This window comes from Trifolium pratense, linkage group LG7, assembly GCF_020283565.1.
Source record: "Trifolium pratense cultivar HEN17-A07 linkage group LG7, ARS_RC_1.1, whole genome shotgun sequence".
Lineage (NCBI taxonomy): Eukaryota > Viridiplantae > Streptophyta > Magnoliopsida > Fabales > Fabaceae > Trifolium > Trifolium pratense.
This window is the reverse complement of record NC_060065.1, coordinates 42,987,399-43,003,160: the sequence shown is the minus strand read 5'-3', so window position 1 is coordinate 43,003,160 and position 15,762 is coordinate 42,987,399. Positions and strand designations below refer to the sequence as shown.

General features: G+C 32.3%; 1 protein-coding gene and 1 long non-coding RNA gene across 14 annotated transcripts; both read left to right on the top strand.

Moving 5' to 3' along the window:
- The first annotated feature begins 1,791 nt into the window (after positions 1-1,791).
- On the top strand, positions 1,792-6,660 carry LOC123895090 (vacuolar protein sorting-associated protein 32 homolog 2). 7 transcript variants are annotated; one of them, XM_045945287.1, is made up of 8 exons: positions 1,792-1,933; positions 2,666-2,795; positions 3,031-3,130; positions 3,294-3,379; positions 5,357-5,448; positions 5,589-5,703; positions 5,885-6,080; positions 6,339-6,660. In XM_045945287.1, exons 2-7 carry the CDS (start codon positions 2,724-2,726, stop codon positions 6,074-6,076), a joined length of 657 nt encoding a protein of 218 aa, XP_045801243.1. In that variant the 5' UTR covers positions 1,792-1,933; positions 2,666-2,723; the 3' UTR covers positions 6,077-6,080; positions 6,339-6,660. The 7 variants fall into 7 exon arrangements, with proteins under 7 accessions (XP_045801243.1, XP_045801244.1, XP_045801238.1 ...); XM_045945288.1 differs by having other exon boundaries at positions 1,914-1,933; positions 2,671-2,795; XM_045945282.1 differs by lacking the exon at positions 1,792-1,933 and adding an exon at positions 2,325-2,528.
- A 2,327-nt stretch (positions 6,661-8,987) lies between these two features.
- Positions 8,988-14,472, top strand: LOC123895088. Of its 7 annotated transcripts, none has more exons than XR_006804096.1 (11): positions 8,988-9,198; positions 10,417-10,477; positions 10,625-10,705; positions 11,389-11,438; positions 11,544-11,618; positions 12,143-12,313; positions 12,529-12,632; positions 12,842-12,914; positions 13,103-13,219; positions 13,907-13,980; positions 14,282-14,472. It is a non-coding gene; the product is annotated as an uncharacterized LOC123895088 (long non-coding RNA). The 7 variants fall into 7 exon arrangements; XR_006804094.1 differs by adding exons at positions 9,264-9,377; positions 10,990-11,307 and having other exon boundaries at positions 12,253-12,914; XR_006804095.1 differs by having other exon boundaries at positions 8,991-9,198; positions 12,143-12,632.
- The last annotated feature ends 1,290 nt before the right edge of the window (positions 14,473-15,762 follow it).

Below are 15,762 nucleotides of genomic sequence, written 5' to 3'. Positions count from 1 at the left end.
TTGTGGAAAAGCCTCGAATTACGGTCCTTCTAAATAGTAAAAAGAGTTGAAATCCAAATCCAAATTATATTAAAAGCCAATCGAGACTTTCTGGAGAAACCACCAAGACTTCCAAACTGAAGGAAATGCTCAAATAAGGAGCCTTGTAGAGTCGTTGAGATTCCTAACCAACCCGATACCAAAAGCTAAAGTTGACCATAAAAAGGACAAGAAAAAAACAAATGATCTTGATCTTATACCAATCCACAGGCAGCCGAACAAAAAGAATCATTATAAACCAATATATGTCTCCTAAACAAATTCATCTTTGTTGCTAATCTATTCGGGAACAAGCGCCAAATAAAGAAATTAACATTCAGCGGATTTTGTTTATGCCACTTAACATGATTGCAACGTTCATCTATTGTTGCATCCGAACTAGTAAAGTGTTCATAAGCACTTTTGACCATGTATATGAGAGAATGATGAAACTTCCATCTCCACTCGTCAGTCACACCAACCTGCAAAACCATAAATGAAAATTGATCCGCACACTCCCTAACCAAGCCCTCCTCCCATGCAAAGAGTCTCCTTCTCCACTTCCACGCCTCACCATTAGCCCCCAACCCAAAGAGAATTATAATGTTTTTTTTTTTTTTTGATAAAAAGTATCCTCAAAGACATCTCATCGAAGTAAATGAGATCCATTTAAAAATTATAATGTTTTTGTAAAATGTAGAAAATTGAAACTATTAAATTTTATTGGGATTGGATTGTTGTTTTTTTGTTTTATAGAGATTAAAAATATATTTATTACACACCAATATTTATTATACTGACATTAAAAATTACTCTTTCTAAGATAAAAAATACGATTTAAAACTTAAAAACCAAAATACTACCAACTTCGATTTTAATATAAAGAAATTATTTTTGGGAGTTTGATAATATAAAAGGATAAAAAGAGCCATTAATCCTAAAAATTAGCATTATCATTATCATGAAAATGAGATTTTGTGACAAATTGACAATTATTCAGTATTTTGAGACAATATGAGAAACCTTTGGCCCTTAGTCAAAAAAAATGAGAAACCTTTGGCCCAAGAAAACAAAAATGTTAAAGAAACAAGAATGAAATTGCACGTGCCATACGTGCTGTCCCACCACGCATATGAACCATGAGATCTATCTTATGCTCAACATAGTGCCACATCGTTAACTTTTTCCCAAAAACTGAGACAACGAAAGCCACATGTTGCTTCTTCGCCTCCACTTTCACGCCACCGGCCACCGCTCATCACTAGCTCTAACCACCGCCGTCTCGGTTGACTATAACCGTCGTCTTGACCCGACCATTTGAATTTTTTATTTACGGTGGTTGTAGGCTATGACTGCTAAATATGGAATACAATCAGCTTGTTAAAAGGGGTTTATTTGTTTGTGGCTTGTTAAAACAGAGCATATATGGGTCGGTGATGGTGGAGACACAGGGAGGTAGGTCGGTAAATGTAGTGTGATTTTGGTGGGTGGTGGTGGTAAGGTTCTCTCATGGTAGCTGGCTTGGACGGAGCTGAAGGAAGGAGAAAACGATTTTGTGTATTCCTATTGTTTTCTTAATTTTTAATTAGTTTTAATAATAAATGTTAAAAGCATATGGCACAATGCAAAGCATCAGATTGATCTTACGGTACATAAAAGTTGAAAGTTAGGATAACTTTGCTAGCACAAAGTTAGAGAATATGAATCCCTCAGTCTCTCTTTCTCTTTGCCTCTTCTCTTCTCTCTCACTCTCTCTCTCTCTCTCACGAAAATCTTCATCGCTCTCTCTCAACAACTCCAACTTCATCGCTTTATCTCCATCAATCTCTCTAACTCCAAATCGATCTCTCTCTCCCTCTCTCTGAAGATTGTTTTCTGACTCGATTTTACTCTCTCCAAACTTGATCTATCTCTGGTAAATTCTACTCTCCCTTTTCCGATTTATCTCATTTTTGTGTGTTGTCAATTTCTCTGGGTTGATTTTGCATTTTGTGATTTCATCGGTTTTTGATTTTAAGCAATTATAATGATCAATTTGTATTTTCAGTGTTGTAAATGCATAATTTCATATGGTTTTTGCATTTTGCTTTCAGGCATATGTTTATTGTATGTTTTGGATGAGATTATAATTATCAATTTGTATATAAGTTCTGTACATACAATCTATATATCTATAAGAAGCCAATGTGCCCTGAAAAAACCTAAAATACCCATATCTAAAAATTTGACACCACATCAAAAAACCTAAAATGCCCCTAACTAACAAAAATCAGAAAACAAAGTCTCTCCTAAATTTGTGTCGACACATATTAGCATTTTCTTTTCTTTTTTCGGTAGAATAAAACATATACAGTATTAGGCAATGAAAAATTTATCCGCGTAAATTTATGCGCGTATCAAAGAAAAAAAAAATCACAATAATAATGAATCGGTTGGTCTGAAGTGTGTAGGGCAAGCGTTCCTTCCATTCTTACGGATTGATTCATTTTCTCTTTGTTTTTATTGCTACGGTCTGTCAGATCTCTCTCTCTTTCCCTCTCAAAACCCTAATTTATCGATCAGAGACTTGTTCACTTCACCTTTCTTTTTTCTTTTTTTTCAATTTCAGAACTTCGATCTTGATTAATTCTTTTGCTGTTCCGATCAGATCAGGTCAACAATTCTCGAATCGGTGTTTCAACATCTTCTTCTATTAATCGGCAACCATGTTTACCCGAATTTTTGGTAAACCTAAACAAGAAACAAGTGCTCTAGCAACTATAGACAAGTTAAATGAGGTAACATCGATTTCTCAATTCTGCGTAGTTCGTTAACTTATCTCTTCAATCGGAGAACAATTTTATTTGTATTTTTTTTTTCCTATGCATGGTTCTGTAATTTAATTTGTATAATTTTGATTGTGTAATGATGTATCTGTGTAAAAGTTTTATTGGTCGTTTCTAGCAGTAGTTTATTGTTTGGTGGAGAATTTTCTCATTTTGAATGTTTTTGTTTGTTTGTTGGATGATGTAGACACTTGAAATGCTAGAGAAGAAGGAGAAAGTGCTACTTAAAAAGGCTTCAGCAGAAGTTGAAAAAGCCAAAGAATTCACTAGGGCAAAGAATAAAAGGGGTATGTTATATGTGACAATATTCATGGATGCATGTTATAGATTAGAGAATACTATCGTTGCATACGGGTCAATAAACTAATCCCATTATTTCTGAAGCTGGTTCACGGATCAATGGTTTGTTGATATGTTGTGACATTGTTTTTGAATTTTTACCTCATGCAGCGGCGATACAATGTTTGAAGAGGAAGAGGCTATATGAACAGCAAGTAGAGCAGCTTGGAAACTTCCAATTGCGTATCCATGACCAGGTGTGTGTGAATACAACTCTGTATGTAGTAGTCACGGTCACGGCTATTATTTTCAAAACCAATGAAAGGCTTAGGCTATGTTTTGATATCTAATGGAGAATGAAACTGTTAGGAACCCGTGATTTGAATCCCAAATAAATAACAATTCTATTTAGAAATAGGATAGAATAGAAAACAATCTCTCCCCTCCAAGTGGTTTCCCCTTCACAGTAGAGTTGAATCAGTTGATACAATATTCACAAACTTTACAATATTCAATAATATCCCCAAAACTGTAACCATTCCTTTATTTATAAGCGAATGACTCAGCCAGACAAACTAACTGCAAAACTGAACTAACTACCAAACAGCGCAATACAACGACCAATTAAATGCCCAACCCCCCTTTACTATTTTAACTACTATAATTTTTATTATTCTATATCCTAACATAAATGAAATAGAATAAGATAGAATCAAGTGGAATGCTATAAAATATGTTACCATTCCATACCATTGTTTGAATATTGTAATGATAGAATGGAGAAAAGGCTTGTTTTATGCCATTCTCCCCTATTTGACGGCAAGTAAATGTGGGGTAGTAGATGAAATGGGTTGGAGTTCATTCCTTCAATGTGTTTTTGTTCCATCTCATCTTATTTTAAACGATCCAGAGCACTTCATTGTTTTAAGTAGGTGGTCAATATTAGAAGTGACTTCATTGTTTTATTAATATTGACTATTTATGGTTAATGATGTGGTTTACTTTTCTCACTTTCATACAAATTGGCCCTCATACTTGACACGGTCGTGTGCACGGCGTATTTCTATTTGTAATTGTATTAAATATCTGAGTAAAATTCAACATCAATCATCAACTACATGAATCAAACAATCCCATAATGTCCCATTGTAAATCATGTCTGATGATAAATCACCAAACTTCTATAAATATTTTCCACTGTGGTTCTCTTTGGTTTCTCTGTCTCTAGTTTTTGGACTGTCCTGCATTTGATTTTTGCATCTCTTAATAGGAGACTTTACTATCTTCTCTACAGTGGGTGCTTCTCCAACGTTTTTTTAATGCTTTCATTCTTAATCTCATCTTGTCTTGACTGAGCTTTAATTCACTGTAATGTTCTTAACTCTGTAACAACTAGCTTACATTTGTGTAAGCTCTTTATATCCCAATGTACATTATCACACAACATTGTACGTCTTATAGTCGAGCAGTAAAATTTTCTGTTCAGGTTGAGTGGGATTTTTCTATCACAAATTACACCAGAAATATTCCTCTTTTTATTATCTAGAAATACATGCCCGCATAGTTAAATTGATTGAGCAAATCACTAAGTATTAAAATAGAAATTTTATGATTTTGCTGTTCCGTATGAGTTGGATATCTCAAATGTGTGAGAAGAAAGAAAAAAAAATGTCACAGGAGAGAAATAAGTTAAAAATCCCCTTGCAACTAAATGTTAACTCAGATGCTATGAATTATATTATATTTGCATGATTTTCTAACATGCACTAGTTTTATGTTTGAATAAATAGAAGTAGAAGGAAAAAGTGAAACTTATCATTTACTGCTTTATAGTAAATAAATACCTATCTGTCTCGTATTAGAAAAATTAAAAGAAATACCTAGTTTTGGTTATAATTGGGAACCAAGTAACCATTGTCTAGTGCCGTCAAAAAGAAAGAAAAAAAACATTGTAAAAAATTCTAGAAAACGTTATAAAAGACAGCCGGGTTCAATCATTTGAATCATGATCGATTCACACAGGTTGACTGGTTCGTGAGTCATGATCAGTTCACCCATTATTTTACCTGTTCTTTATGATTGATTGGACCAGTTAGAGTACTAGTTACAAGTATTCCCAGTCTAATCGGCTGGTCAAGTTTAGTTCCTACCTTTATATTTTACAGCTCCTGGGGCAATATGATTTTTTTTTTGTAAGTATTATTTTAATCTTATGCTTGTACTATGTGTTATAGATGATAATGTTGGAAGGAGCCAAGGCGACTACAGAAACGGTTGACGCTTTGAGAACTGGAGCATCTGCTATGAAAGCTATGCAAAAAGCAACGTAATGTTTTACCTCTTTTATGCGCATTTTATATGCAATTCTATGTTTTACCTCTTTTATGCTTGTTTTAAAACCTGAGAAGTACCATATATTGTTATATGGAAAATCCTCTTAACGGTTGAGTTGCAATATTTTTTCAGTAATATTGATGATGTTGACAAAACCATGGATGAGATCAATGAACAAACAGAGAATATGAAACAGATTCAGGAAGCATTGTCAGCTCCAATCGGTGCAGCTGCCGACTTTGATGAGGTCATCTTCTCAACTCTTAATTTTGTTTTTACTCTATACTGAAGAGAAATTTTCATTTTTAGATTGAATCGATATTTTTTATTATTTCAGATTGAATCGCTATTGAACATTGACATATTTACTATATGATATGATGATACTATATGCCCAGGCAACATACTGAATTTGTTTTCTATTTCAGGATGAATTGGAAGCAGAACTTGAAGAGCTAGAGGGTGCTGAATTGGAAGAACAACTTCTTCAGCCTGCAACTACAGCTCCAGCAGCAGCAGTGCATACCCCAGCTGGGCGGCAACCTACCCGCCCTGTGTCTGTGCAACGCACAGCTGAAGAAGATGAATTGGCGGCTTTGCAGGCTGAGATGGCACTTTGAGCAGGTTCCATTTCTAATCCACCACACTATTATTTACTCGATGTGTGTCTCAATGTGTTTTCGTTGGATTAGTATTTCAATTAATGTAGCAGTTGAATGGTTTGTGTATGCACCAATTTCATGTTTGATATCACCCTTTGCACAACTGAGTTCGTTATATTACCGCAGTTTGAATTGAATTGCTTGTCCGAAAAAAGTTGGGCTATCTTATTTATGCAGTTAACAATTTTGCCAGTGTTTGATTAAAACTAGAATTTTGCAGGCATTGGATGTGCATAATATGTGACCTCTATAAAGATTTGGAACCAGTGACATGCAGAATTCTGCCCAACCTTTATTATTTGTGCAATTATTGAACAAACATGATGTATATATAGATGATAAAAATTGAACAACCCTTTGAAAACTTCTTTCATGCTTTTTCATAAAGTTGAAAACCGTGTTTTACAATTGTGCTGTTATGAAATATACGATGCATTTGGTTATTTGAAACCTTGTCATCTATAAACATTATTTGTCACATTGATCAATGTATATCTCTTAAGCCATAATGGAGAATAACAAATGAAAAATGTTAGTTTTGATTTTGAGCAATGACATTAAGATAAAGCATGAGTATCTGTTTTTTCTGATTCTCTTCATGCTATCGGATTGAACCTGGTAATGTGTTTGTTGCTGTGCAAACGGATTGGGTGTTTTGAGTTGAAATTGGATAAGTAATTTTTTTGAGGATTTACTGGCTAAATTGAGAGCCAAGCCAAGTGTGATCAAGGGTGTAAAGAGGTTGGAGTTAGGATTTGACTTGTTATTTAGGTCTGACATTTTTTCAAGTCTAACTTGATTGGCGAGCTTACTCAAAAACATACCTCGTATTAACGTTTTCAATTTAGTTTTTTTTTTAAGCAAAAAAAAAAAAAGAGTTTTAAAGGTATATATATAGATGACTAATCTCCATCAGAGAATTTGTGGGCACACAAGGTGAGTTATCCTCTCCCAATCGATTTATCCATATGAATGAGTCAGGTATCAAACCACTAACCACATGCTTAAGGAGACCTAGATCCTTATCACTTTGATCAATTTATTGTTGGTCGAGCTATATGATACTTTTATCAACTCATCTAAGTGTTCTCTTATTTTTTTTTTTTTGGCACAAAAGTACTCTTATGTTTAATTAAACTTATCTTGAAAAGTTTTTTATTTACAAATATAAAAAAATACTAAAATATTTATTTCCAAATCAATTTAAATAAAAATCATAAAGAAAATTGAATAAAGTCAATTTTATTAAATATATTTTAGATACATTTTTGAAAATAAATTAAATCAAATTTATGAATTTTTTTAACGGCAAAAAATTAATATATTAAATTAAAACAACTCAGAGTTTGCACAAAACATACACAACACCAAGAATGAAAGATACACAAAACATCAAGTCGTAGCCATGAGAACTACTACAAATACTCAAGAGAAAGAACTAAAATAAAAAAACAAAGATTTGGATTACTCTACAAACCAAAATATGGATAGAATTTCTTTTACCACCCTGCCGATTTTCTCACACATTACAAAATTATCAAAATACTTTTATGTGCTACTTAAGTAACGAAAATTATAAAAATGAGAAATTTGAGGAAAAAAAAACACCATTCTAACATAAAAATTTCAATATTTTACACGTCTGCGGCTTAAATAGCAGAAGGAGGAAATAAAAAGGGCGTGTGACAAGGTGTCAACGTGGCAAAATAAATTCTCAAAATATGAATACGCAAAACAAGATACAAGATCATAGATCATGACCAAAGATTTAAAATTGAATCATATTAAAAAAAAATACTAATTAAATTTACCCAAATGCGTTTAGATGTAACATTATAAGGACCGTTTGAATTTGACTTATTTTTGAGCTTATGAAAATAGTTTATTCAATTAAACTTTTATGTTAATTCATAAGTTTTGACTAATAAAAATTGTGTCTTTATAAGATGTTTTTTCATAAACTACCTTGAAAAACTTATAATAATATATTAAAATATATTTATTTGCATAAGATAAGCTCAAATCCATAGATGTTTAAGTCTGCATAAGATGTTTTATTTATTTATTTATTAGGTCTCTTATAATTTAACTAAGGATCCAAGATCTGACATTATAAGTCTCTTTTGATTTAACTAAGGATTCAAAATCATATCCAGACTTAAACACGTAACAACATTAAAAAAAAATCTTAGAAAGAGTTTGGTGCTCATTTTAATCCCACAAACCTCAACGAATTCATTTTCAAACTTGCACTTTGAAATACTCTATTTACCCAAAAAAAAAAATTTAGGCAGAATACCCAACGAAAAAACTTAACTAATTAATTTCATGTAACCTATTCATTTTTACCATTTCATTTGTAATTAACTTGGTAAATTATGTGTGTCAAAAAAAAAACTTGGCTAATTATGTCTTGTAAAAAATTATTTAAGTAAAAGAATTACAAATACATAGGAGGTAAAAGCAACTCTAGGACGAGAATTCTCTACATTTGAATCATTTACGGTAAGGTAGAGAATTCATTTCCTTGTAGTATGTGGTGGATGAGACATGTGTTTGAAAATCTTTACAACTGCACAAATTGAACTCAGCTTTAAGGAAAGTTTTGACAAGTGTCAAGCTCACAGGCACTCATAACAAATCCTTGCTGGATAAAATGCCAAAAACTTTACTTCTTCTGGGCAATATTTTGAATTGTTTTTCCCTCCTATTCTGTTCTGTGATTTTGGGCCAAATACATTGAGTCCAACACAATATGGCCCAGCAAAGCCCAGTCCTTGAAAGAAGAAAAGTTTCAGCCAAACAAAAAAAACAAAGAAGCAGAAGAACTGTCCCTTTCACGGCATATTTGCAAGCTAGAATACAAAAACTTCAATTAGGTTGGAATCAATTTCAAATTCTCCCTCTCTTCAATATCATAACTCACTTTCTTTCTCATGGATTTCAATTCTTCTCTCATCAGCTCTCTCATCCTCTCTGATATCTTCACCACCACCAACACCTTCGCTGCCGTCATTTTCTTTCTCATTGATTTCATTAAGTTCTCTTCTCATGAAGCAGAGAACACGACTGCAACGAAGGTATGCACTTCAGATCCATTTTTCGTTTTTTGATTTACAGATTCATATTTATTTTTGAATTCCAGATCTATTCTATTTTTGTTCTTCAATTTACGTTGATGATGCTTCTTCATTCCTCACATCGTGTTTTTTTTTCTTCTTCTTCATGTACAATCAGAGATTGTTGCTTGAGAAAAAAGGTATGTCATAGGGTCTGTTTGGTTCGGGGGTTTTGGAGGGGAGGTGAGGGGAGGGGAGGTAATATTTTAATTTTTTTGTGTTTGGTTCAATTTTTAGAAGGGGATAAGAGGGGAGGGGAGGTAAGCAGAATCCCTCCTAAACTCAATTTTTGCTTCCCCCCAAATCGGGGGGATTTGGAGGTGAGGGGAGGGAAGCTTTTTCAAAGTTTATTAAACTGACAAAATTATCCTCAATATATTTTAAAATTCCAATATTATCCTTATTACCATTTTTATTATTAGGTCTTTGTTGTCTGTATTACCTATACTCCTTGTGTGCCACTATTTACTCATCATTGCCGCTGCTTGCTCATCATCATTGCCGCTGCTTGCTTGTACCCGATGTATGTTTTTTCTAACTATTGAACATTGATACTGTGTTCTCTATTCTTCTACTGCTGCTTGTTGAACATCACGTTTTCAATTTTGCTTACTTCTGGAACACCGTTTTTTCAATTTTTTATTCTTGCTGGAACATCATCACGATTATATATATTCATATCATCATATGCCTTATGTCTGGAACATCACGTTTTCACTCTTCATGTGTGTTGTTTGTATATTGATCTTATTATATATGTTTATACGTGTGTATTGATCTTATTATATATGTTTATACGTATGTTTACAATACGAGTGTTATAATATTTTAAGGGTAAAAAAGTAAATTGCTTTTAAAATACCTCCCCTCCCTTGTGAACCAAACATATATTTAATTAAAATACCTCACCTCCCCTCCTCTCCCCTCTTTTGAACCAAACACATATGTAATTAAAAAATTTCCCTCCCCTCCCCTTCCCTCCCCTCCCCTCTATAAAAATACCTCACCTCCCCTCCCCCTATTTTGAACCAAACAGACCCGTATTATATGAATTTGGGGGAGCTGTTCTCTCCCCGTAATTTTCTATTTTTGTTCTTGCCTTGGATTTCATGATTTTTTATTACGTTTTTTTTTTTTGCTTTGAATTTCATGACTAATTAAATGTGCCCTTTCATTAAGGTATGTAAATACATGGGGTTTCTGCAATTTTCACGGCTGGAGAAGTATCCAAATGAAGCAGGTATGTTTTTTAATTTTCTAAATTATTGTTTAAATATTTTGCTATAATAATTGTTTTTCTAATTCCTTTGATTCAATGTTTACTTTAATTGGTGTTCATAATTCCATTTATTTATTTTTATGTTTGTGTGATTTTTTGGATGATCAGATTTATGATTGAATAAAAATGGACCAAAGTGTTTCAGAATTCAATTACCAGATATTGTTGTTCATGAATTTGAGGAAAAAGGTATGTTTTCTTCTTTGAAATGCCTATTTTTCTTCAATACTGTTTCTTATATCCGATTTTATGATCCTTTTTCTATTTCTTTGAAAATATTGTTGCTTAGTTGTCATATTTATTGGGATTTGTTTCTATCGTTTAGTTAATAATCCCTACTTTTTAGGAGTTAGTGGCGTTTAGATGGTTTTTTTTCTCCGATGATTGATTTGTTTTTGTTAAATTTCAGATTTTTTTTTAGATTTGTATCAATTTTAATTAGTTTTATTTGTTATTTGTAAACTTTAATCGAGGAGAAAACCAAACTGATATAACCTAGTCCGTTTATTGCATTTGCTTGAGGCCAAACAAAAAAATCTCCTTGCTTCAGAAGCAGCTTGACCCTTCCCTTTCATTTGTCTCTCTCAAGCCAAATATTGCAGGACTGATGCTGCTGCTATTGTTTTTCTGCTTTGTTGGAATCAATTTCAAAATTCAATTTCTCCCACTCTTTTTCAATATCTAAACTCACTTTCTTACTCATCTCTCTCTCCATTTTTTGTTGATTCTTCGAACTTCTTCTCTCTCCATGAATCAACCTTCTTGGATGGCACAAGCCACAATCTCCAAAGGTTTCAAATTGCTTCTCCATATGTTATTTTATGATTTAATTTAATCACATGTTTAATTTTTTGTCTATGTTTGCAAATTAGGTTTTCTTCTCCATCGAATCCTCCAACCTGTTTCAAGATCCATCCAGCAGGTAATTTCAGTTTGGTTCTTTAGAGATCCAAAATATTTTCACTTTCTTGCTTTTATCCACCTGTCTGTATGAAATCAACTGTAATAATCTATTTGCTCTTTGCAGGCCAAAAGATTTGTAGACTATTTGGCTACTTTGGTCCTCTAAATGAAGTTTTCATGCTTGTGATTATTATATTAGGTAAGCTTATTTACTGTCTTAAAACACAACTTATATATAGCTTCTATGTGTTGTTTTAATTTAAAGTTTTAATTTTCCAGTTTGATGTGTTACATGTGAAGTTGTATAGTGTTATATAGAAATTGATTGATATTTCTAATTTCAAACATGAGTTTGAATCTGCTTGAATGGTGGTTTATAATATTTGAATGGATTGTCTACTTTAACACCATGCTTTGGGATAGATTAGATGTGTTGAAGCTATAGTCTCATTTTGAATCAGCTCTTTAAGTTTACAATTACTACCATATTCATTTATCTTTTTCCCAAGATACAATTCCTTTAATTTTTAGTCATATCATGTTTCTGTATTTCAAAATTTGGATTTAATTGTATAAGCATTGAACTGAAACTTGCAAAGTTTCAGACTCATTGTGCCTAATTTAATGTTTCCTAATAGTGTGTTTCTATTTTGAGTAAGTGGTTTTATGTGTTGTGTATCATGGTTTGTTTTAGTTTGTGACTTTTGGTTCCTTGGTTTGCAGGTAGTTATTTACAAGTGAAATCATTTGAGTGAGTTGTGTTTTAAAGGTAGTGTTAGAAGAAATGAGAGATTGCATGACATCTTATATGATTAAATTTGAATATGGTTCAGATTTTGAATTAACATGATTCCCATGCGATGCACTTCCAGCGGACAAATTCAGTCAGTTACTGTGAGTAATCTTCTCCACTTTATTAAGCTTTTTATTTTGATCATAAAATTATTGAAGAATCAAGGACTTAGAGCTACAATTCTCCTTGGAGAGGCATATGCATCATTTTCAAGTATATAGAGTTAGCACATACAAAAAATATGTACGAATGAAAGATATATAAGCGTTCTCTTTCTCTCTTTATGTTCACATTGTGTCCTGTTTGTGCGTGAAAGTTGATGTTGTCAAGCCTCTTTATTGTTGGAAACATTGATCTTTTAGTCATAAGGAGGGGTTATTACTTAAAGGATGCATTTCCATGTTATACTAGCACTACCAGGTAATTATTTCAGTTACTTTTTACACACACTTTAAGTCTTTAAAACATCAGTTTTGAAACAAAGTAGAAAAGTACACTTATTTTTCTTCAAAGTTGAGACACCCTCTTCATTGAGTTGTTTGTAATTTTGATGCTATTGTGTTTTTATATTCACATGTAATTTTTTTTATATTCATAGTTTTAATAGGCATCTATTTTACTTCACTCAGGAGACACTCTCATTGGTGGAAATTTGCTCGAGGTCCGATCCTAATTTTGAGGGATTGCATGCATCTCAAAGAAGTAAGGTTATAGACTTAGGCTTATAATACATTTATGGTTCCCAATTTATTGAGTTAACCTCTGCCTCTGAAATGCTTCAAATTCATGAGGCAGATGGGAGTTCTAATATAAAGATGTTTGTTTCCCTGCTATATTTTGAGGAAAATGAAAATGATTGAATTTAATAGATTTTATTTTACCCTTTGTAGAGATTAGTGAACACGGATGCTGTGATGGAGCTCCTGCCTTGGAAAGATAGACTTAAGAGTCTATGGACGGTTCACATACTAATCAAAGCTTTAGGAAACATGTCCAGTTAAACATAGGTGAGAATCAAGAAGAATTTTATCTTTTGATTACTATTGCTTTTAATGTGTAGCCAAAAATCAATAAGAAACCTAGCAGCATCAGTAATGGGTAGTTTGAACATTGACATTAGTAGCATACGAATACATGGGATGGGATAGCGAAGAAGCATGATGACTGACCTATATATTCATGTGTTTATTATATATTCATGACCTATATATTCAGAACACAGTGTCACGTCACTTTCATCTCTGTATTCCTTTTTTTCTTTTCCTTCACACATTGCTTTCCTTCTTTTCTTTCTCCACCCCATTTTGGTGAAAAACCAAAAGCTACTTTGCAATCCTATTCTACAATGCTTTGACCAATGCTTTCAAAATCTAAATTTCAAAAACCCCTCCAAAATCATTCTCTAAAATTTGCTACATTTCATTTTTCTCTTAAATTTTTTGTTTGTGGTCCTTTTGTCACACTCTAAGTGGATCACTTTTAGTTTCGTATTTTTATTTTTATTTACATAGAAGGAATTATTGTCATTCTTTGAATTTCTTACTATAGCGAGTTAGTGAGGTGCATAACTTGATTGTATTTGAAAACTCCTCATTAGACGTTGAAGTTAATATCACATAACTTGATTCGTATGCTACAGCCACTTCAAATCTGGTTTTGTGCACACTTAACTGATTTTGTTTTATACCTGGCAGAGAATTCCATGGAGATCGAACCTTAAATGAGAAACAAGTTGAGATTCTTAATGACATCACTATCATTTTCAGAGGTAACCCTTATTTCTTTCTATTTTCCGTTACGTCATTATTTATAAAAAATAATGTAACTACTTTGTTGTCAATGATTTGCATTCTCCAAACTTCATGTATAGTATTATAAAAGAATAAGCCACCGGGCTCTCAATGCAAAACATGCCTAATAATCGGTATAGTGCGGTAGGGCATTCAACTCAATATCATTTTGTTTTGGTTGTTTAACCATGTTTTAATTTCGAGTTTGTGCCTGAACTAACATAAGTGGTACGATGTTTTGGCATCTAGAATTATTTTGATGATTGCCTTTTTCTACAGTTTTTGACCAAATATTACAGAGCATGTCATACGGAAAAGATTAGAAAGGAAGGAGCAAGATGATTAGCTAAAGCTTGAGTGCAACTAAGATAGATACAATTTGTAATAAATATAATACCCTTAAATGTTGAATAGAATCACTGTCTAACATTGTTTTTCCAATATAATTATGCTTATTCAATAGCTTTAAAGCATTGCTTTATAGTTTAGCTTTTTTTTCAAATGCATTGATTTGGTGAATTAGTCTTCAATTAGATTTATTTTGGTTTTTTGTTTTTTATTTTTCCTTTTTGTTGATAGTTTCATTGCATTTTCTACGTTGCTCTATAGTTTTTCAATCACATTAATTATTAACATTCATATTCATGATGAAGCTAATCGTATTAGTATAAAACAAAATACGTTTAAAACGTTCTCTTTATTAATCAATTCTTATAAGACGAGAGGTTATAGTATATACTATTGATATTATTTTTTTTGTTCGATCTGATGTGAGCGAGGAAGAATATATATTGGAAAGTTAATGCAAGGATGAGGAAATAGACAAATGAAAAAGTAACTGGAAGTGAGGATGAGAGCAAAGTAATTGAAAGGATTAGTTTTCTTTGGATGTAGCTAAGTCGCTTCCAATTTTGAAACTAGAGGAATTCACTATATCATAAATTAAACTTGCACATTTAATATAATTTGTTTATGATCCATTAAGTTTAGGCATATACATGATACTTCATACTTGATTTGGTGGTAGTGTTGTGGCTACTCGACATAAGTGTGCTCTCCTTTAATGTGTCCTTTGTTATAAGGATCAGGTGTATTTATTCCATACTTTTAAATTATAACCTGCATTGGCTTAGAATGACACAAGTCATTAGATTGCTCTAATTTATTCTATTTTGTGAGGTTTTGACTTTGATTCATGGCAGATAACCTGACACAAGTCAACTATGAAATATCGTCAGACAAAAAGTGAATTATGTAACCTTAGTTGTAGTAATAACTTCATTATATTTCTTAACAAGTACATTGAAGAATATTTGAAGAAGTACATTTCCATTTCTATTATCTAAGAAGTATGCTTAATTTCTGCACAAAATATTTGACAACTATTACCTCTCATACCACATCCTCACCAAAAGAACATATTAATATGTGAGAAAAACATAGAAGTACTGATGTTTTTCTTTTCTTTTTTGTAGTGTAGTGTAGGATTACAAGTATATTATCTTTTAATAGATATAAATATAACTTATAAGTCTACAAACATAAAAACAACAAGAAAATGAGGTAAGTGAAACATAGTTTTGTCTTAATTTTAAATTTCTTTTTCTTTCTGAAATTAATGGATTAGTTATATATCCAGTTATATGTAAAAGTTAGCATATTTCTATTTTGGAAAAATTTCTTTGGTACAGTGTAAACATTCACTTTGAAAAGGACCAAAGAGTAGTAGGCAATAGGCAGTATCCTTGATTTGAAATGAA

Excerpts from the sequence above, each read along its gene's own strand:
- LOC123895090 (XM_045945287.1), top strand. The coding sequence starts at position 2,724 with ATGTTTACCCGAATTTTTGGTAAACCTAAACAAGAAACAAGTGCTCTA. Across the intron at positions 2,796-3,030 it reads CTATAGACAAGTTAAATGAG|ACACTTGAAATGCTAGAGAA; the intron begins GTAACATCGATT and ends TGGATGATGTAG. Across the intron at positions 3,131-3,293 it reads TAGGGCAAAGAATAAAAGGG|CGGCGATACAATGTTTGAAG; the intron begins GTATGTTATATG and ends TACCTCATGCAG.